Below are 21,108 nucleotides of genomic sequence, written 5' to 3' on the forward strand. Positions count from 1 at the left end.
TGGGGAAACACCACTTTTGTTATGATTCCTGACAGTTTTGTTTCTGTGAGTCCTATTACATCCAGGTTTTCCTCTTGGGCTTTTTCCCTCTTACCCTAAGTTCACTTGCTTAGTTTGTAATCCCATCTATGTTTGAATACATTATTTTGAAGCTGACTGTCTTCTGTCCAGCCTCAGTTACTTGTGATTCCACTGGAAAAGAGGGCCGTGGAGAGCCTGCGGATGGAGGTCAAGGAAGGTCTGTGGTAGGAGGGCGAGGAGGGTCTAGGATGGGGGAATAGGAGGATTGGGGGGGGGGGGTAATGAGAGCATGGGATTGGGGAGCAGGGAGGGGCATGGGGGGAGGGGGTGTTGATGACCCGTTGTTATGTTGCCCAATATGACCTCTAACTACTGTTTCCACAACCGTTCTAGTTTTTAGTATCATAGGCTGAAAGTAGCTAGAAAATACATTATAGTTTTAACGTGAAAAAATAGCATATAATATATTATATATGATAATAACCTTTGAACATTTCAAATATCTGAAAGCTGTTTTACATTTTGAATGAGTTGTTGAAAAAAGCATTATCTAAGGGTTTCACTCGCGATTTAAATTTGTTTATTTCAAATTTCTAAGATGGAGTTTGTGAGGAGTTGAATTGGGTTGTTAGATTGTGTTTAAGAAATGTCTTCTGCTTAAGTGTTGTTAACACTGTATATGAATTATTTTACATTGTAAGTGAATTATTTTTACATTGTAAGTGAAAGATTTGACATTGTAGGTGAATGATTTTACATTGTAAGTGAATGATTTTACATTGTAAGTAAATGATAATAACTGTTATTGGTTATTACATGAAATATTTGACTTCAATATCTTTGAATATCTTCTATGCCCAATATCTACTAATCCTGTCAGGTGTTACATGTCATAGGATGGAATACATAGGACTTCATTGTAGATTTCTGTGTAACTGTAGAGGCATATGATCGTGTAAACAGGATTACACTGAGGCGAGCAGCGTATGAGGTGTATCATAGTCAACAGTATAACATGGCAGTATACAAAGATGTTTTGTGATGAGTATCAGTACACAAAGATGTTTTGTGATGAGTATCAGTATACAAAGATGTTTTGTGATGAGTATCAGTATACAAAGATGTTTTGTGATGAGTATCAGTATACAAAGATGTTTTGTGATGAGTATCAGTATACAAAGATGTTTTGTGATGAGTATCAGTATACAAAGATGTTTTGTGATGAGTATCAGTATACAGAGATGTTTTGTGATGAGTATCAGTATACAAAGATGTTTTGTGATGAGTATCAGTATAAAAAGATGTTTTGTGATGAGTATCAGTATACAAAGATGTTTTGTGATGAGTATCAGTATACAGAGATGTTTTGTGATGAGTATCAGTATACAAAGATGTTTTGTGATGAGTATCAGTATACAGAGATGTTTTGTGATGAGTATCAGTATACAAAGATGTTTTGTGATGAGTATCAGTATAAAAAGATGTTTTGTGATGAGTACCAGTATACAAAGATGTTTTGTGATGAGTACCAGTATACAAAGATGTTTTGTGATGAGTATATATGTGTATGTGTAGTATATATATTTATGTTTAGTAGAGGCGGTGGGTTTTTGTAGTATAACCGGCGGGAGTGGTCTTATTAGGCTGGCTTTGACCTTGCAAATGCTCTCAATGCTGCTCTGGACGTCACGGGGTGTGGTCGTGTAGTGGGAGATACTTTGGGTGTGGCTGGGGTCGATTCAGTGGTAGATAAGAGGCTTGATACGGTGGTATTTGATATGGCAGATATTGTGGTTGTAAATGGGGTAGATATTGGTGGTACATGAATGTAGTAGATGCTGCTATATGCAATGTGGTAGATACTGTGATATATATATAGTGTGGTAGATGCTGTGATATATATATATATAGTGTGGTAGATGTTGTGATATATATATATATAGTGTGGTAGATGCTGTGATATATCAGATTAACGTGAAGTATCAATGAGAAAACCAGTAGGAGCCACAGAGGAGGATTCGAACCTATGCTAATGGGTACTCCCAAGCACAAGCCTATGACCACTACACCACGACATGGGCATTTAAAGAGAGGTGTTCGAGACAGACCGCCTAGCCCACATGCCAGAGTGCATGGGGGGAAGGGGGAGTGGCTTCAAGGCATAAAAACCTTGACTTGGCTTCATTGGAAGCCTAAGGATCCCAAGAGGGTTCAGTTGAATCCCAGGTTGCAATGCTTTTGACCATATCGTGGTTTAGTGGTCTAAGGCATGTGCTTGGGCAGAGTGCCTGTAGAGCATAAGTTCAAATCCTCCTCATGGCTACTATATTGATTTTCTGAGGCTCAGGTGTGGTATGTGGGGGGTGGTATAGTTCCTGGAGATGGTATGATATCGTACGTGAGGTGATAGTGTTGTGTTCAGTGTGAGAGTGGTTGTGGTGTTATAGTTCTAAGCGAGATTTTTTGTAGATGTGGGGGTCATTGTTGCAGTGGAAGGAGTAGCAGCAGGGCGTGGCAGCTGTGAAAACAATAGTAGTAGGGCATGGTTGCAGGGACAACCATAGATCGTGGAAGCCTCAGGGGATCATTGTACTGTGGTAGCAGGTTGGCGTTGAAGCTGTTGTAACAGGAGGAGGTGGTAGTTGTGGGAGTCATTGTACTGTGGCAGCAGCAGGAGGGCGTGGGAGCTGCAGGGGTCATTATACGGTGGTAGCGGGTGCAGGGCGTGGTAAGGGATATTCGGGTCTCACTGACAGCGTGTCAGGGACAACGTGACCTTATGCAAGCTGACCAACTAGCATGGCGCGAATGATGACCTAATTCACCGCCTATAAAGTCCTCCTTTGTTGAGGCCGTTGTATCAAAGCTTCTCCTGACGCAGCCACCACCACAGCCTACCACAGCCACCACAGTCTACCACAGCCATCATGAAGTGTTGCGTGAGTTACCGTCCAAGACAGTCACACCTGGAGTCACTGTCCAAGACAGTTACTCCAACTAGTCAGGGAGCCCAAGTGCATCGTGGGTTGACGACACGAGAAATGGACTAAAAATCCATTAAAGAGGCAATTTTCCGAAAAAAATGAAATATTTTAAACCAGTTCCGCTCCTGGATGACCATAAATCATCGGTCCAAAATCATGTTTAAATTGTGATTGATTGTCTTACATTAACTTTAATATTATTAACAATAAGAGATACCTCAAGTAAACAAAAATATTAATATTGAACATTTAATACAAAAAAGCTTACTGTTCTGACTGTTAACGGGTGAGGTATGGGATGGCGGTGACGTGATCTTGGTCTTGTTGTGCCTCCGTCAGGTGCTGGTCTTCCTGGGTCTGGTCGCCATGGTCGCCGCCCGCCCAGACTTCGACTTCTCCGCTGAGGACAGCCACCAGGTGCAGGACATCGACGACGACAACACCATCACCGGCTCCTACAGGTGACAATCTTCACTAACAGAACAAGTCGACAATTAAAAGACGTTTCTTTTTCGGTGCAAATATTTGTGTGAAGTTCAGCTCGTAAACTGGAAAAGTTTGTCATTGTTGACATTTTGGTTTTCCATTTCAGTTGGACTTCTCCAGAAGGTGTGAAGTACTTCGTCAAGTACATCGCTGATGAAGATGGCTTCCGTGTTCTGGAGTCTAACGCCGTGCCGGCCACGGCGAGCGGCGTCAAGGCCGACGGCAGGCAGGGATCCTTCGTGTCCTCTGAGGAACATGACGACAGGAAATAAACACCATTGTCTGCTGGACATAACACTCGCATCATCACTGTGACTGACTTACGATTTGTATGTTGTTGACTCACTCCACTTGCTGAGGGCCTCCAGTGTAGGAGGCGGCGAGGCAGAGTGCCTGGCAGAGTAGATGAAGAAGTATGAGGATGAGAATGAGAAAGGTGAGGGAAACACCCTTCTCCCTCACCCACAGCCCTCATCTCCGCTCTACTACTGTATTTCTTTCTCAATTCTTCAACTGTCATTTCACTTACTATTTATTAAAATATTTCATGGGTATGTCATGGGTTCGTATCCTGGCCGGGGAAGATTTACTGGGCGCAATTCCTTAACTGTAGCCTCTGTTTAACGCAACAGTAAAATGTGTACTTGGATGAAAAAACGATTCTTCGCGGCAGGGGATCGTATTCCAGGGACCATAGGATTAAGGACTTGCCCGAAACGCTACGCGTACTAGTGGCTGTACAAGAATGTAACAACTCTTGTATATATCTCAAAAAAAAAAAAAAAAAAAAAAATTTATACACTGAGAAACTTTGTATATTAATTTATCGCTTCGAAATTAAAACAGTAATAATAATTTTGTCTTTCTGATCACCTAAACAATGACACCAATAAGGTGGACAATGTCAGGGCATATGTACCTGAATCATATGAAAATATATATATATATATATATATATATATATATATATATATATATATATATATATATATATATATATATTTATATATATATACAGCAAGGAGATTTCCCCTTGGTCCTCTACTCTTCTGCATGACTGTACTAAGGTGGTCCAGCTGAGAACTGAATGAAGACACTGAGGCAAGTGCACAGGAGCCCCTGGTAGTCGACCTACAGCTGGGGACAGCTATACAGTTGCCTACCATTGCACAAGTGTGTCTGTTTCCCCAAGCTGCGCACCCTCTAAATGACCCTCCACAGGAAGCCCCACCTGCATTATAGCAGCAACAGTAAATAATACGGCAGTAACCACAGCATCTGTCTCCCCCATGACCAATACTTCACTCGGGTCTGGATAAAGCCTCCATATACGCCTGACCTCCCTCATGAGGTCAGGCGACTGCCCCAGGTCGAGGAATGACGACTGCCTCAGGTCGTCATTCCTGACCCACCGAAGGTTGAATCATCTGACCTTAACCTACGCCAAACATATGATCTTCACCCCTACCCCCCCTCCCCTTCCTGACCTCCGAAGGTCACACGCCTGACGACCGGAAAGGTCAGATAACCTGAGCTCTCACATTGTGCTGGTTCATTACTTAGGTCACTGTATCGATTTGTTTGATTTCTGACAGCTTGTCCATCTGTCTGTCAGCACTTCGGTGTGAAATATCTCCTTGAGGTCAGTCAGAAAATAGAGTCAATGTTAAGAAAATTTTGACAATTATTTTGTTTTAAAAATTTTCTCAAATATTTTTGCCAATTTTTTTACTGATTTTCTCGGTATTTTATAAAAAATGTTCAAATTTTCTCAAAATTGTATACAATTATACAAATAAAACTGAATATTTTTTAAATTTAACAATTTTTTTATCTATGTTTTGTAAATTTTTTACAAATATTCTCCGTATTTTATACAACGTTTACAAATTCTCTGAATATTTTATAAATTTTTTCAAAATTTCTGAATATTTTGTAAAATTTACAAATTTTCTAAATTTTTTTGTAAAATTTTAATGACATTTTGCAAGATTTTGGCAAATTTCAGCAACAAATGAACCTCATAATTGAGTAAAACAGAATAAAACACATGAATATCTGTTGTCTGTATAGGATTGTGTCTGTTTACCTATCTATCTGTTTTCTGTCTGCCAGTCGTCTTGTTTGCCTGTCCCAGGGTGGAGGCCAGATGTCTGAGACAAGCCTGTGATTGGTCTCAGCAAAAATACGGGTCCAATGTAAATGTCTAACACAACTTTACGCAGCGTTGTGTGTTAAGCTTTGCCATAGCTCTATGGAGCATGGTGCTAAAATCTGCCACAGCTCTATGGAGCATGGTGCTAAAATCTGCCACAGCTCTATGGAGCATGGTGCTAAAATCTGCCACAGCTCTATAGAGCATGGTGCTAAAATCTGCCACAGCTCTATGGAGCATGGTGCTAAAATTTGCCACAGCTCTATAGAGCATGGTGCTAAAATCTGCCACAGCTCTATAGAGCATGGTGATAAGGTACCGTACAGCTCTGAGGAGCGTAGTGTGATAAGGGTTGCCCCAGCTCTATGCAGCATAGTGTTAAGATCTGCCACAGCTCTATTGAGCACAGTGTTAAGGTCTCCTAGAGCTCTGTGGGGCGTAATGTGATAAGATTTGCCCCAGCTCTATGGAGAATAGTGTTAATGTCTGCTACAGCTCTATGGAGCATAGTATTAAAGTCTGCCACAGCTCTTTGGAGCATAGTATTACTGTCTGCCATAACTCTGTGGATCAGAAAGGGATGCCACAACTCTATGGATCATAGTGTCAAGGTCTGCCAAAGCTATATGTAGCATAGTGTTAAGGTTTGATAAAACCCTATGGTGCATTTAATATAAAGGTGTGCCCCAGCTCTACATAGCCCAGTTTTAAGCATTGCCACAGCTCAATGGAGCATAGTGTTAAGGTCTGCCAAGCTCTATGAAGCAGTGTTAAGTTTTGCTACAGTTAAATGGACCACAGTGTTAAAGTCTGCGCAGCTCTATGGAGCATAGTGTTAAGATTTGACACGGCTCTATGTAGTATAGTGTTAAGCTCCACCACAGCTCTATGAAGCACAGTGTTAAGCATTGCCACAGCTCTATAGAACACAGTCATAGGGGAGGAATGATATAATTTTATTGTTTCTATTTTATTTACATAAACAGAATTTGGGGTAAATAAATATTTTCAGACAAAGGTCTGGAGGAAATAATAAATTAATGGTGAACAGGAACCCAGAACTATGATGAGGAAGGTGAGGAGTGTGAGGTGAGAGTGAGGGGACAGGAACCATCCCTCATACTCTCTCACTCACACTCAAGTCTTGTAAACTCAGCAACAATCAGGATCTTGGCCAGAGTGATCAAGCGAGAACGTCCTCAGGAGTTTGTTTACTTCCTGTCATCGTCGTCGTCTTCCTCAGAGGACACGAAGGATCCCTGTCTACCGTCGGCCTTGACGCCGTCAGCGGTCACGGGGACGGCGTTGGACTCCAAGACGCGGTAACCGTCTCTGTCAGCGATGTACTTGACGAAGTATTCCACGCCTTCAGGAGACGTCCAGCTGGAACACCAAATATTTCATTAACACAATATTTAGAGGTTGAAAAATGTTTACATTCCCCTCAAGTTGATCAAAACCGAACTTTCATAAGGCTAATAAGCTTAATAATTCGCCTATTAAGCAAGACAGCGGTTTAAGCTGAAAGAAAGTTTATATTTGTAATTGTTCAGGTGATGATGGGATAAGAGAAGTAAGACAGGTGAGAAACCCACCTGTAGGAGCCGGTGATGGTGTTGTCCTTGCCTATGACTTGGTCCTGGTGGATATCCTCCAGGCTGAAGTCTGGGCGGGCGGCGACCAGGGCGGCCACACCCAGGAGGACTACCAACTGACAGAGGGACGAGGCCAGGTAACATGGGAGGGAGGGGCAGGCCAGGTAACATGGGAGGGAGGGGCAGGCCAGGTAACATGGGAGAGAGGAGGAAGTAAAATAACATTTTCCATATTACCAGAAATTGTGAATGACAAAATGAATATCCTTAAACCAAGAGAACATCATCTGAGGAAAATGTTCCACAGTATGAGTATGTATCAAGAGAATACATTGAAATACAACATAGACCTTTGGAGAGCGTGTTTACCACAAAAATTGAAGCCCTCCAAAATCGAACATTAATTCAAGTTGTAGACTTCCACTACAGAAGAAATATTTGTCCCAATGAGCAAATGAAATAGTAAGTAATTGGGGAAAATTAGGCTTGAAAATATCAACAATTTAAGAATATAGGCCTACAGATAGACAAATTATTTAATTTTTGGAAAATCTGAAATTGGAGAGTCATACGAATTTTGAAAACTTGAATTTTGAGTTAGTTTACTCACGTAAGCGTTCATGATGGATCAGTGGTGGAGGAGTGAGTGATGACCAGGCTCGCTGACCACACTTTATACTGGACCGATCCAGGTCAAGACCCTTGACTGTATCACGTGACCCACTTTGTTTACCCCTCCCCTTCTTCCCCCCCCCCCTTTCATCCCTCCCCTTCATCCCTCCCCTTCATCCCTCCCCTTCATCCATCCCCTTTATCCATCCATCCCGCTTTATCTCTCCTCTCACGTGTTCTCCCTTTTAAAAGAACTTCACCTTCCAGAAAACAATCTCAAACAACACCACCTTCCAGAACACCACCTCACTGATCCCCTCTTAGTGGATCAATACCTCACGAAACACCACTTCTATTTAACATCATCTCGCGGATCACCATTAATGGAATACAACCTCATGCAATAGCGCCTCACCAAACACTTCATAACAGAACACCTTCCCAGAGCGCCTCACACGGTGATTATGTCATTATTGGTGTCCCGTGAGATGATGTTAAACAGAAGTGGTGTTTCGTGAGGTATTGATCCACTAAGAGGGGATCAGTGAGGTGGTGTTCTGGAAGGTGTTGTTGTTTGAGATTGTTTTCTGGAAGGTGAAGTTCTTTTAAAAGGGAGGACACGTAAGAGGAAAGATAAAGGGGGGGGGGGGGAAGAAGGGGATGGATAGATGAACACCTCCTCACAGAACACCACCTCACGGAAGACCGCCTCACGGAACACCACCTCATGGAACAACACCCCATGGAACACAAACTCATGGAACCAAATATAGTGTATGACACAGGAGGAAAGTACTCCCACTTGATGCTAAAGAGGTTGTATGCTTCAAACGTATATGATACATGAGGTGAATGCTACAGCATACATCAGGTGTGTACTGCAGCGGGTGTATAACAGACGGGATCTGTATATTTTACATTTTTCACTTATTTGATAGAATGTAAACACACAGTAACTTTAAGGCATTGCCTCGAGGATTCAAAAACGCAGAAATAAATAGAAACATTAATACACGTCTGTATAATGTTTCAAAAATACAAAAAAAAAAAATTCCGATGTACATAAATACATAAATACAGAGATATATAGATAGAAAGACACACATATGACAAACGGATTCGTAAATAAATATGGATAGATCTAAAAACACGAAACTGCATAAATTTATAGAGAAATAATTACAAAGATACATAAATAAATGAATACTTAAATACATATATACATAATACTAATATACATAATACATATTTACACAAATATATGTGGAGTAAATAGTGACTTGGCGATTGTGTAACGGTCTCTAAGAGTCCCGGTATTTTGTGAAGGCCTTCGTGCGTCTCGCCAATCAGGCTTAGGTAATCTCTGACGTCAGGGCCAGAGTAGTGCCACACAAGGTCTGAGTGTCAGGGCCAGAATGGTGCCAGACACAAGGTCTGAGTGCCAGGGGTCAGAATGGTGCCGGACACAAGGTCTGAGTGTCAGGGCCAGAATGGTGCCAGACACAAGGTCTGAGTGCCAGGGCCACCGTAAGCCGGCATCTCTGACACTTGTATGAAGGCTTTCTAATAGTTATTGTGATTTTCTTATTAACAAGTTGAAGTCTGCACAACATATTCAGATATTGTGTTGTGAGGTGTATAGTGAGGTATTGTGGGGTGTATAGTGATGTATTGTGGAGTGTATAGTGATATATTCTCGCTTTCTCTTTCTGTCTGTCTGTTTCTTTCTCTTTTTTCCTGTCTGTAAAATGTTGTTAGGCCTGACATTATGGATCACACCTAGCTCGACGAGATGATTCAGTTGTGCATTACCACCCGATAACATCCTGGTGCTCCTGGGAAGGGGGGTTAAAGTCTCAGTTGAGGACCAGTTATAGGTACTCCCGAGGCTCCTCCTTACTGTTAGCCTGCTGGTCTGGTGGTGGTCAGAGAGAGCTGGTCTCATACGTTTCAGGCCAGAGTTCTAATTATAAGCCACTGTTTACAAGTGCATATAATAATAATATATCTATGGATCCATATGTGCTTACCCTGACTCAATCGGATTTACCCTTGAAGCTAAGACGTTACTAATTGAAGCCAAGACGTTACCCTTGAAGCCAAGACGTTGCTCTTGAAGCCAAGACGTTATCCTTGAAGCCAAGACGTTGCTCTTGAAGCCAAGACGTTATCCTTGAAGCCAAGACGTTGCTCTTGAAGCCAAGACGTTATATTACCCTTGAAGCCAAGACGTTATGCTTGAGGCCAAGACGTTACCCTTGAAGCCAAGACGTTACCCATGAAGCCAAGACGTTATCCTTGAAGCCAAGACGTTGCTCTTGAAGCCAAGACGTTATCCTTGAAGCCAAGACGTTGCTCTTGAAACAAAGACGTTACCCTTGAAGCCAAGACGTTACCCCTGAAGCCAAGACGTTACCCATGAAGCCAAGACGTTACCCATGAAGCCAAGACGTTACCCATGAAGCCAAGACGTTACCCATGAAGCCAAGACGTTACCCATGAAGCCAAGACGTTACCCATGAAGCCAAGACGTTACCCATGAAGCCAAGACGTGGGCTGCATTCATTCTTATTATTCTCGGAATGTTATTGTTTCAGGCTTTCCTGTACGGAGTGGCCGCCCTCAGGCCGTATACTAAGCTCCTCTAGCCCAGCACATCAGAGCTCAAGCAGCAGAGGTTTACGAGATTCTGTGTACTGAGGTTTAGGCCTCACTTCTCGGTGTATATTTACTGAAAGTTGACGTTTTTGATCGTGCCTATAGTCAAGGCTGAAGTACAGTTGGTGGTTGGTCAGTAAACTGGTGTCCCGGCCCTAATGACCTTCCAGAGGTTGCTAGAACTAAAGTATACTCGCTAGTTAGTCATTAAACTGGTTAGTGTCAAGCCCTTAATAATCCTTCAGAAGTTGAAAGGACTGAAAGGTAGATATTATGGTAGACGTAGTGGTCAATACTTTGGTTGTTGCTCAGATAATCCCAGTGGTAGATATTATGGTTTACAATATGATAAAAACTGTTGTAGATACTTTTGGCTGTTGCTATGATAGACACGGGTAGATATTGTGGTATATAATATGGTAGATGCTATAGCAGACACCGTGGTTGTTGATGTGGTAAAGTGATATATATAATACGATGAATACTGAGGGTAGATACTGTGGTTGATAGCATTGTAGACACTATGGTATAAACTGTGGTATATAATATGGTAGATACTATGTCATACACTGTGGTAGATACTGTGGTAGAAGCAGAAACAGTAGCAGGACGTGGTAGCTGTAGGGTCAATGTCACTGTGATGCGGCTGCAAGGTGTGGTAGCTGTGTGGTCATTGTAACTGTGGCAGCTGCAGGAGGGCGTGATAGTTGTGGGAGTCATTGTACTGTGGCAGCAGCAGCAGCAGCAGCAGCAGGTGGGCGTGGCAGCTTCATGGGTCATTATACGGTGGTAGCGGGTGCAGGGCGTGGTAAGGGATATTCGGGTCTCACTGACAGCGTGTCAGGGACAACGTGACCTTATGCAAGCTGACCAACTAGCATGGCGCGAATGATGACCTAATTCACCGCCTATAAAGTCCTCGTTTCCTGAGGCAGTTGTATCAAAGCTTCCCCTGACGCAGCCACCACCACAGCCTACCACAGCCACCACAGTCTACCACAGCCATCATGAAGTGTTGCGTGAGTTACCGTCCAAGACAGTCACACCAGCTGGATAATTACCGTCCAAAAACAGTTGCACTTTCCGGACAGGGGACTCGTGAAGGCTTTAAGGGTTGACGTCGCAAATCCTATACAAAAAAGTTATTGACTTTGTTGTCAATCTCTGAAAGATGGTTTAACAAAGATTACTTTCCTTCATTGACGTAAATAAAGCTTTCAGCGTTGGTTAAATAGAAAGAAGTTCAGTGCCCCTATGTCATCTATAGAAGTTCAGTGCCCCTATGTCATCTATAGAAGTTCAGTGCCCCTATGTCATCTATAGAAGTTCAGTGCCCCTATGTCATCTATAGAAGTTCAGTGCCCCTTTGTCATCTATAGAAGTTCAATGCCACTTTGTCATCTATAGAAGTTCAATACCACTTTGTCATCTATATAGGTTCAGTGCCTCTGAACTTATTATATTTACTATCTTACTGAAATTATGTGGTCGTTTGGGTCTCGGAGACAACAGTGTTAGAAACATCGACAATTTTACTTCATTAACTGATTAAATCCACATTCAAATTTTACGAGACATAAAGGAAAACCTTAACAATAAAATTCGAGTGAAAAAGTTTCACTTCTCAGAGTTTTTTTGTGCTGGATCTGGATTTAAGATCCACCACCTTGTACTCACCTAATTGTGTTCGCGGGGGTTGAGCTCTGGCTCTTTGGTCCCGCCTGTGTGATGGTTAGTAGCGCCTTCTACTAACCATCACACATATAAGGCTTCTACAGGCAAAGCCATAACGGGTGACGTATGGGATGGCGGTGATGTGATATTGGTCTTGTTGTGCCTCCGTCAGGTGCTGGTCTTCCTGGGTCTGGTCGCCATGGTCGCCGCCCGCCCAGACTTCGACTTCTCCGCTGAGGACAGCCACCAGGTGCAGGACATCGACGACGACAACACCATCACCGGCTCCTACAGGTGACAATCTTCACTAACAGATCAAGTCAACAATTAAAAAACATTTCTTTTTCGGTGCAAATATTTGTGTGAAGTTCAGCTCGTAAACTGGAAAAGTTTGTCATTGCTGACATTTTGGTTTTTCATTTCAGTTGGACTTCTCCCGAAGGTGTGAAGTACTTCGTCAAGTACATCGCTGATGAAGATGGCTTCCGTGTTCTGGAGTCTAACGCCGTGCCGGCCACGGCGAGCGGCGTCAAGGCCGACGGCAGGCAGGGATCCTTCGTGTCCTCTGAGGAACACGACGACAGGAAATAAACACCATTGTCTGCTGGACATAACACTCGCATCATCACTGTGACTGACTTACGATTTGTATGTTGTTATGTTATTGACTCGCTCCACTTGCTGAGGGCCTCCAGTGTATCTGAGAGTGTGGAGGAAGGGTATCACCTTCCTCCAAACTTTTCCTAACTACATTCTACAATCAAACTCCTATCTTATTTCTTCAACGATCGTTTAAATTATTATAATTTATGTATTAATCTACTGTAAATTTGTTTAATTATTCATGTATACTTCTGGAAAGCTAAAAAATAAAATATTTTATTGCCTGTACCTGGTTTACCTTCACTGAAACCGTCAATGTTATACTTGTTTTTCCTGAGATATTTGTGAAGATGCAACATAACTCTGACCGCACTGTCAGTCTGCTGTGGACGAGGGTAAGTGGTGAGTTACTCAGTCGTGCTGGTCCTCGCAGCCTTCCCTCAGCAGTACTGCTCCTAGCAGCCTTCCCTCAGCAGTGCTGGTCCTAGCAGCCTTCCCTCAGCAGTGCTGGTCCTAGCAACCATCCCTCAGCAGTGCTGGTCCTAGCAGCCTTCCCTCAGCAGTGCTGGTCCTAGCAACCATCCCAGCAGCCGTCACCAGATGTTCAGAGCCATCAACAACAATTACTCTCACCAATAAGAGTGCAAAAACAACCTTTAAGTCAATGACAGCGGCATTTACTACTAAAAATCAACTACCATCAAACCAAACAAGAAGTTTGAAAACGCTTGACCCTTAAGAAGGTCAAAACGTCTAGCCTTTAAAAGGATCAAAACGTTTGTCTTATGCCTTAAGAAGGTCAAAACGTCTTGCCCTTAAAAGGGTCAAAATGTCCTGTACCTTAAGAAGGTTAAGACGTCTGGACTATTAACGTCAGAACATTTTGTCCCTTGAGGAGATCAAAATATCTTGTCCCTTGAGGCTTACAAAATTACGATGCATTTTTTCCTTAAGAAGGTCAAAACGTATTGTCCTTTAAGAAGGTTAAAACGTCTTACCCTTTAGAAGTGCAAATTAAATATCTTGTCCCCTGAGAAGATCAAAACGTCTTGTCCCTTTAGAAAATTAAAATGTCTTATCCCTTAATAAGATCAAAACATTTTGTCCCTCACAAGAGTCTCTATAACATATTGGTCTTTCAAACGGGAACTGTATAATTCCTTTCAATCATCAGTTTCTTTGGCTCTGTTTATGTTTCTTTTTCACTTTTTGCCTCTGTTTCTTGATCTCTGTTTGCTTCTGTTTCTTGCTCTAAGTTTGCCTGTTTTTTTTTCTGAACTTTCTTTTATCTCCGTAGTTTCTGTCTATCCATCTATGATCATTCCACTATGGAACGTTTATTAATAGATGGTCTCCAGAATCAGGGGTCATGAAGTCGCATGTCCAGACGGGAAGGGAATTAAACCCATCATGGTTCAGTCGGTAGTGCCTGTGTCTGGAGAGTCCAGGGATCGCGGTTCGATCCTAACATGTATAACTTCGGTATTTTCTCGTAGACAAACAAAACAAAACAAAAACTGCTGACCAGACCACACACTAGAAGGTGAAGGGACGCCGACGTTTCGATCCGTCCTGGACCATTCTCAAGTCAAGTGAATCGACTTGAGAATGGTCCAGGACGGACCGAAACGTCGTCGTCCCTTCACCTTCTAGTGTGTGATCTGGTCAACATACTTTAGCCACGTTATTGTGACTCATCGCCTGCAAAACAAAAACTGTGATTTCATTGTGCACTTATGCTTAGCTGAGGCCAACAACACGTCATGGTGCAGCGGGTAGTGGTCAGCACACTCGTTCTGCAAGGTCAGAATTTCTGGGTTCGAATCCTGGACATGGCGAGGCCATTTAGTCAAAGATGCATCGCTTCTTCGCTATTCACTCGCCAATAAATAGGGGCTGGGATATTAATCGTTTGCAGATTCGTGTTTTGTTAAGAACATGTAAGATAAATTTAGATGAAGTGCAAAACAGCGCTAAGCCTGAGGACAAGAGCTGGAATAACACCTAGCAGAGAGTAGAAAATAGATGAGCATATACTTAAGACAGAATTTGACTCATAAAGGTGATAAGTCCTGGCGGTAAGTTAGATTCCTCGACCTTAGTGAGGAGTCAGATATTAGGGCTCAAGTGAGGAGGGGATGTCATGTGCTATGACTTTAGAGAGCAGTCAGAAGTTAGGGCTTAAGTCAGAGGACAGGAGCTCTAAGGTGAGCGCAAGAGGCACTTGTGGCTCTGAGTAACAGGCTTAAGCTTCTCCAGTGCCACAGGTCACTCACCAACCGTGTTAAACCCAGGTCTCCCAATTACTTACCGAGTGAAGAAGGGAGTGAACAGTCAGAGATCGGTTCCCAGTCAATCCGTCACATGTCCAGGGTATGAGGATCCCTGTCTGGCGAGGGGTGGGGGCGTGTGCGCCACCACTACGACACCCAGACTGTCTGTTTAGCGCCGACATATTTCTGTGCATCTGTTGACGGTTGCTGGGAAGGCTGCTAGGACCAGCACTGCTGAGGGAAGGCTGCTAGGACCAGCACTGCTGAGGGAAGGCTGCTAGGAGCAGTACTGCTGAGGGAAGGCTGCAAGGACCAACACGGCTGAGTAACTCACCACTTACCCTCGTCCACAGCAGACTGGCAGTGCGGTCAGAGTTATGTTGCATCTTCACAAATATCTCAGGAAAAACAAGTATAACATTGACGGTTTCAGTGAAGGTAAACCAGGTACAGGAACTAAAATACTTTATTTTTTTAACTTTCCAGGAGAATACATAAATAATTAAACAAATTTACAATAGATAAATATTTAAAATAATAGTTATTTAAACGATCGTTGAAGAAATAAGAAAGGAGCTTGGTTGTAGAATGTGGTTAAGAAAAGTTTAGAGGAAGGTGAGACCCTTCCTCCACACCATCAGCTACACTGGAGGCCCTCAGCAAGTGGAGCGAGTCAACAACATAACAACATACAAATCGTAAGTCAGTCACAGTGATGATGCGAGTGTTATGTCCAGCAGACAATGGTGTTTATTTCCTGTCGTCGTGTTCCTCAGAGGACACGAAGGATCCCTGCCTGCCGTCGGCCTTGACGCCGCTCGCCGTGGCCGGCACGGCGTTAGACTCCAGAACACGGAAGCCATCTTCATCAGCGATGTACTTGACGAAGTACTTCACACCTTCCGGAGAAGTCCAACTGAAATGAAAAACCAAAATGTCAACAATGACCAAATTTTCAGGTTTACGAGCTGAACTTCACACAAATATTTGCACCGAAAAAAGAAACGTCTTTTAATTGTCGACTTGTTCTGTTAGTGAAGATTGTCACCTGTAGGAGCCGGTGATGGTGTTGTCGTCGTCGATGTCCTGCACCTGGTGGCTGTCCTCAGCGGAGAAGTCGAAGTCTGGGCGGGCGGCGACCATGGCGACCAGACCCAGGAAGACCAGCACCTGACGGAGGCACAACAAGACCAATATCACATCACCACCATCCCACAAGCCAAAGATGGAAGAGCAAGGCAACAGGCAGTTATTATAACTTTGCCTGTATCCGTGACCGATATGGTTCGTGGTGAAGTTAATGAGTGCTTAGCTGGTTATAAAACAGTCTACAGTTTGTTTTTGACCTAACCCTATATTGCCTTGCTCCACTGGTACTTCAACCCTTGGCTACGTTTAAAAATCTGCATTGTGAATACGGGGGAAGTATCAGTCCATGAATAATACAAACGATACAGCTAATCTATAACATATTTGGAGAACAAAAGACCATATATCGATCCAGAAACGATATATATCCAAAAACGATAAATGTCCTGAAACGATAGATATTCAGGATCGATGGATATACAGAAGAGATAGCATCCAGACGGGACAGATATCATGAAGCGACATAATCCAGAAGCGACAGATATCCAGAAACGAAAGATGTCCAGAACCGATAGATATCCAGAAACACTGAATATTTAGAAACGTTAGTTTCCAGACGCGATCAGTAGCTGTGAACATTCTAGGGGGAATCAGACGCATGACAGTTATGGAGGAAAACCTTCCCTTTTTTAATGTTTACTAAAATATAGGCTGAAAATTCTTCAAAACTTTCACAGTAACAATTTAATATCAGCCTTAAATGGTTGAATAAAAATGATATGGTTGGCCAGAATTTGGTGATGGAGCTCTTTTATATATATATATATATATATATATATATATATATATATATATATATATATATATATATATATATATATATATATATATATATATATATATATATATATATATATATATATGTCGTACCTAGTAGCCAGAACGCACTTCTCAGCCTACTATTCAAGGCCCGATTTGCCTAATAAGCCAAGTTTTCATGAAATAATTGTTTTTCGACAACCTAACCTACCTAACCTAACCTAACCTAACTTTTTCGGCTACCTAACCTAACCTAACCTATAAAGATAGGTTAGGTTAGGTTAGGTAGGGTTGGTTAGGTTTGGTCATATATCTACGTTAATTTTAACTCCAATAAAACAAAATTGACCTCATACATAATGAAATGGGTAGCTTTATCATTTCATAAGAAAAAAATTAGAGAAAATATATTAATTCAGGAAAACTTGGCTTATTAGGCAAATTGGGCATTGCATAGTTGGCTGAGAAGTACGTTCTGGCTACTAGGTACGACATATATATATATATATATATATATATATATATATATATATATATATATATATATATATATATATATATATGTCGTACCTAATAGCCAGAACGCACTTCTCAGCCTACTATTCAAGGCCCGATTTGCCTAATAAGCCAAGTTTTCATGAATTAATGTTTTTTCGTCTACCTAACCTACCTAACCTAACCTAACCTAGCTTTTTTTGGCTACCTAACCAAACCTTACCTATAAATATAGGTTAGGTTAGGTTAGGTAGGGTTGGTTAGGTTCGGTCATATATCTACGTTAATTTTAACTCCAATAAAAAGAAATTGACCTCATACATAGAGAAAAGGGTTGCTTTATCATTTCATAAGAAAAAAATTATAGTAAATATATTAATTCAGGAAAACTTGGCTTATTAGGCAAATCGGGCCTTGAATAGTAGGCTGAGAAGTGAGTTCTGGCTACTAGGTACGACATATATATATATATATATATATATATATATATATATATATATATATATATATATATATATATATATATATATATCATATCATATATATGGCTCCAGTGAGGATCTTTCATATATGACTCTAGTGGAGATCTCCCTAAGTAATACTAACACCTATTTGGCAACTGAGCCTCGGCTTCATTAGGTTAGGTGGGTTGACGAGGTTCGTCGCTTCCGGTTAGTCAGTACCCATCTACCCACTGGGTACTGGGTACACACCCATGTATCCACTGGGTAAATATATTGGGTAAACAACGTTGAATTAGCGTTCTTCAACGTTCGCTCGGGCACGTTTTGCCCACTGCAGGGTACAGCACCTCAGGTTTAACTCTTGTCAAATCATGAGAAGAATGCGCATTTTCTAGATGTAACTCACTATACACTTCATGATTGGTGGTGGTGGTGGCTGTGGTGGTGACCGAGGGTGGCTGTGGTGATGGTGGTGATGTTGGTGGTGACTATGGTGGTGGTGGTGGTGACCGAAGGTGGCTGTGGTGATGGTGGTGGTGACCGAGGGTGGCTGGGGTGGCTCTGGTGAGAAGACCTGAAGGAAAGAACACTTTATAGGTGGGTGAACGAGGTCATCCTTGCTCCTTGCAGGCTTGCGAAAGGCCAGGTAGGCCATGACACCTGTTCAGTGTGACCCTAATATTACCCCTCTCCCCCCTGCTGCCACACCCTTCCACTCTACCCCATAACAGTTTAAGTAATAGTGGCACTCACACTAGGGGGGCGGGGGATGTCCTGGTCCCCAGTGCTGGCGCTCTCTCTAGTGTGACGCTGTTCCAAGGTTGTTCTACTGTGTTTATGTTTCAAGTTTGATCTACTGTGTATTTATTCTAAGTTTGTTCAGATGTGCAAATGTTCTAAGTTTGATCTTGTGTGTGTGTATATACTGCATGGTCCAAGTTTGGTCTAGTGTGTATATCTTCTAAATTTGCCTTAGTTTGTATATGACATCCAAGTTTGATCTATTGTGAGCATATTTTCTAAGTCTGCTCTAGTGCAAGGGATTTCAAACTGGGCTATGAGTATACCGGGGGACTATAAAGAGGCACGCAGTCACATGTGTGCCTTGCCGCAGTCACATGTGTGCCTTGCCGCAGTCACATGTGTGCCTTGCCGCAGTCACATGTGTGCCTTGCCGCAGTCACATGTGTGCCTTGCCGCAGTCACATGTGTGCCTTGCCGCAGTCACATGTGTGCCTTGCCGCAGTCACATGTGTGCCTTGCCGCAGTCACATGTGTGCCTTGCCGCAGTCACATGTGTGCCTTGCCGCAGTCACATGTGTGCCTTGCCGCAGTCACATGTGTGCCTTGCCGCAGTCACATGTGTGCCTTGCCGCAGTCACATGTGTGCCTTGCCGCAGTCACATGTGTGTTGAAGGAGGTGAATGACATCATCACTGGGATGGGACCTACACCAGTCTCACTACCGTAGACCGCCTCACCAGTGATCGTCTCAATGGTGAGGTGGTCACAGTAGCGTGTTCCTTTGGGGGTGAACTTGGTCGGCATGGGTTCGAATCCTGGCTGGGTCCATACAGTTCACACACACACAAAAAAAAAAAAACTCAACCCGGCCAGGATTCGAACCCATGCTGACCAGGATCATATCCAAACGTACACGGTGACATACATCAGAAAACTCTATACCCCTGAAGGATTCGAACCCGGTCAGCTCCATGTCCCTTGGCGTGTCCAGTACTATAACCGCTCGACCAAACTGACTGTACAAAAGTATTGGAAGTCGTCTGACCCTTAACCCAATACCCGACAGCTCTCGTTGACCATTTTGGGCATTAATATGATGGAGCGTATTAGACTGCCTCATATTTATGCTCAAAACTGTATGGAGTCTGCCTCCAGTACATCACTTCCTAGTGAAGTAGTGGAGTTAACAACTCAGAAACTGAAAAAAATCTCTAAATTTCTCTGTGGCTCATTTTGGTACCAAGGTTTTACCTGCGTCCCCCTTGTTAATGTATCACCCGTGCTAAATAGCTTGCCTTTACCCTGACAATTTCTCTGGGAATGTTGTAATTAGTAATCATATCTCCCCCAAACTCTCCTCTATTACCGTGACGTAAGGTTTAATTAGAATAGTCTTTTCTAGTAGCTAAAACCTCTCACCTCGGGGACTAGGCTTGTGGCATACCTCAGAGTTTTCTTTAACTTCGTATTGTGTTTGACTTGATTTGGACTTCACGTTGGGCCACGTACTACAGGATTGGTCTGATCTGTGGTATATATCAGACCGCATTATGTTGGCCACTCAATAATATTCTGCTGGTGGTATATTCCATTGATTTAGGCATCAGAGAATAGAATCTATGTAATATCAAACCCCAGATCTTTTTCTACCTGATTCTTGAAGGATTTCCTCTCCCAGTTGGTACCTTAAGTCCAACTTCCTGCTCCTTAGACCTATTTTCAATACTTTACATTTGCTCGAGATAAACTCTAGTAACCATTTGTCTGACCATTCCTTCAGTTTGTCCAGATTGTCTTCTAGTCTCTTGCTGTCTTCCTCTATTTGAATCCTTCTTCCTAATTTTATAAGCATCAGCATACACTGAGAGGAATGCGTCTAGTCCCTCTGAAAGGTCATTTACATATATCAAAAACAGAATTGGTCAAAGTACAGCACCCTGTAGTACTCTGCTGTTGACTTCTTGCAATTCTGACGCCTCCATCCTCACAGTAACTGGTTGTTTTTTGTTGCTTAGGTACTTCCTTATCCACTGGAACATCTTGCCTGTAACTCCTGCCTGTTTCTCGAACTTATGCACCAGCTTCTTATGGGGTACGGTGCCAAAGATTTTCTGATAATCAAAGAAAATGCAAACTTCCCACCATTCTCTTTCTTGGCATTAGATAGGGGTCAGAGAAGGCTTAGGGTGATGGAGAAGGAAGGTTGTTGGGCATGGTGGCCATTGGATGAGGGAGGGGGGGGGGGGGAAAGAGAGGGCTTGAGGTGAAGAGGGTTTCTATTGGGAAGCGAATGTGGGTGTTACATTACTTTCTAGATTTGATGAACTGCTGGTGGAGGGTTCCCCACTCCTCTCTGTTAGTGCTGGATTGGAGATTGTGGTTCCAGGGTTCCCTTCTCTTTCTTGGCGCCTCTTCCTTCAATCTGTTGCCTTGATT

General features: G+C 42.6%; 4 protein-coding genes across 4 annotated transcripts; 2 read left to right on the forward strand and 2 right to left on the reverse strand.

The window, feature by feature from the left end:
• The first annotated feature begins 2,880 nt into the window (after nucleotides 1-2,880).
• Nucleotides 2,881-4,045, forward strand: LOC123757536 (cuticle protein 16.8-like). Its single transcript, XM_045741260.2, has 3 exons — nucleotides 2,881-2,960; nucleotides 3,345-3,466; nucleotides 3,598-4,045. The coding sequence occupies exons 1-3, from the start codon at nucleotides 2,949-2,951 to the stop codon at nucleotides 3,761-3,763; spliced, it is 300 nt and encodes a 99-aa protein (XP_045597216.1). The 5' UTR covers nucleotides 2,881-2,948; the 3' UTR covers nucleotides 3,764-4,045.
• A 2,555-nt stretch (nucleotides 4,046-6,600) lies between these two features.
• On the reverse strand, nucleotides 6,601-7,909 carry LOC123757537 (cuticular protein 47Eg-like). Its single transcript, XM_045741261.2, has 3 exons — nucleotides 7,852-7,909; nucleotides 7,242-7,357; nucleotides 6,601-7,029 (listed from the first exon to the last, which is right to left on the reverse strand). The coding sequence occupies exons 1-3, from the start codon at nucleotides 7,861-7,863 to the stop codon at nucleotides 6,858-6,860; spliced, it is 300 nt and encodes a 99-aa protein (XP_045597217.1). The 5' UTR covers nucleotides 7,864-7,909; the 3' UTR covers nucleotides 6,601-6,857.
• A 3,543-nt stretch (nucleotides 7,910-11,452) lies between these two features.
• On the forward strand, nucleotides 11,453-13,074 carry LOC123757540 (cuticle protein 16.8-like). The gene is made up of 3 exons (XM_045741263.2): nucleotides 11,453-11,530; nucleotides 12,358-12,479; nucleotides 12,611-13,074. Exons 1-3 carry the CDS (start codon nucleotides 11,519-11,521, stop codon nucleotides 12,774-12,776), a joined length of 300 nt encoding a protein of 99 aa, XP_045597219.1. The 5' UTR covers nucleotides 11,453-11,518; the 3' UTR covers nucleotides 12,777-13,074.
• A 2,543-nt stretch (nucleotides 13,075-15,617) lies between these two features.
• LOC123757541 (cuticle protein 16.8-like) lies at nucleotides 15,618-18,489 on the reverse strand. The gene is made up of 3 exons (XM_045741264.2): nucleotides 18,335-18,489; nucleotides 16,110-16,231; nucleotides 15,618-15,977 (listed from the first exon to the last, which is right to left on the reverse strand). The coding sequence occupies exons 1-3, from the start codon at nucleotides 18,344-18,346 to the stop codon at nucleotides 15,812-15,814; spliced, it is 300 nt and encodes a 99-aa protein (XP_045597220.1). The 5' UTR covers nucleotides 18,347-18,489; the 3' UTR covers nucleotides 15,618-15,811.
• Between the last annotated feature and the right edge of the window lie 2,619 nt (nucleotides 18,490-21,108).

This window comes from Procambarus clarkii, chromosome 19 (genome assembly GCF_040958095.1).
Source record: "Procambarus clarkii isolate CNS0578487 chromosome 19, FALCON_Pclarkii_2.0, whole genome shotgun sequence".
Classification (NCBI taxonomy): Eukaryota; Metazoa; Arthropoda; class Malacostraca; order Decapoda; family Cambaridae; genus Procambarus; species Procambarus clarkii.

Coding starts and splice junctions, on each gene's coding strand:
- LOC123757540 (XM_045741263.2), top strand. Junction 12,480..12,610: donor ACCATCACCGGCTCCTACAG/GTGACAATCTTC, acceptor TTTTCATTTCAG/TTGGACTTCTCCCGAAGGTG.
- LOC123757541 (XM_045741264.2), bottom strand. Junction 15,978..16,109: donor ACCATCACCGGCTCCTACAG/GTGACAATCTTC, acceptor TTTTCATTTCAG/TTGGACTTCTCCGGAAGGTG.
- LOC123757536 (XM_045741260.2), top strand. Junction 3,467..3,597: donor ACCATCACCGGCTCCTACAG/GTGACAATCTTC, acceptor TTTCCATTTCAG/TTGGACTTCTCCAGAAGGTG.
- LOC123757537 (XM_045741261.2), bottom strand. Junction 7,030..7,241: donor ACCATCACCGGCTCCTACAG/GTGGGTTTCTCA, acceptor TTGGTGTTCCAG/CTGGACGTCTCCTGAAGGCG.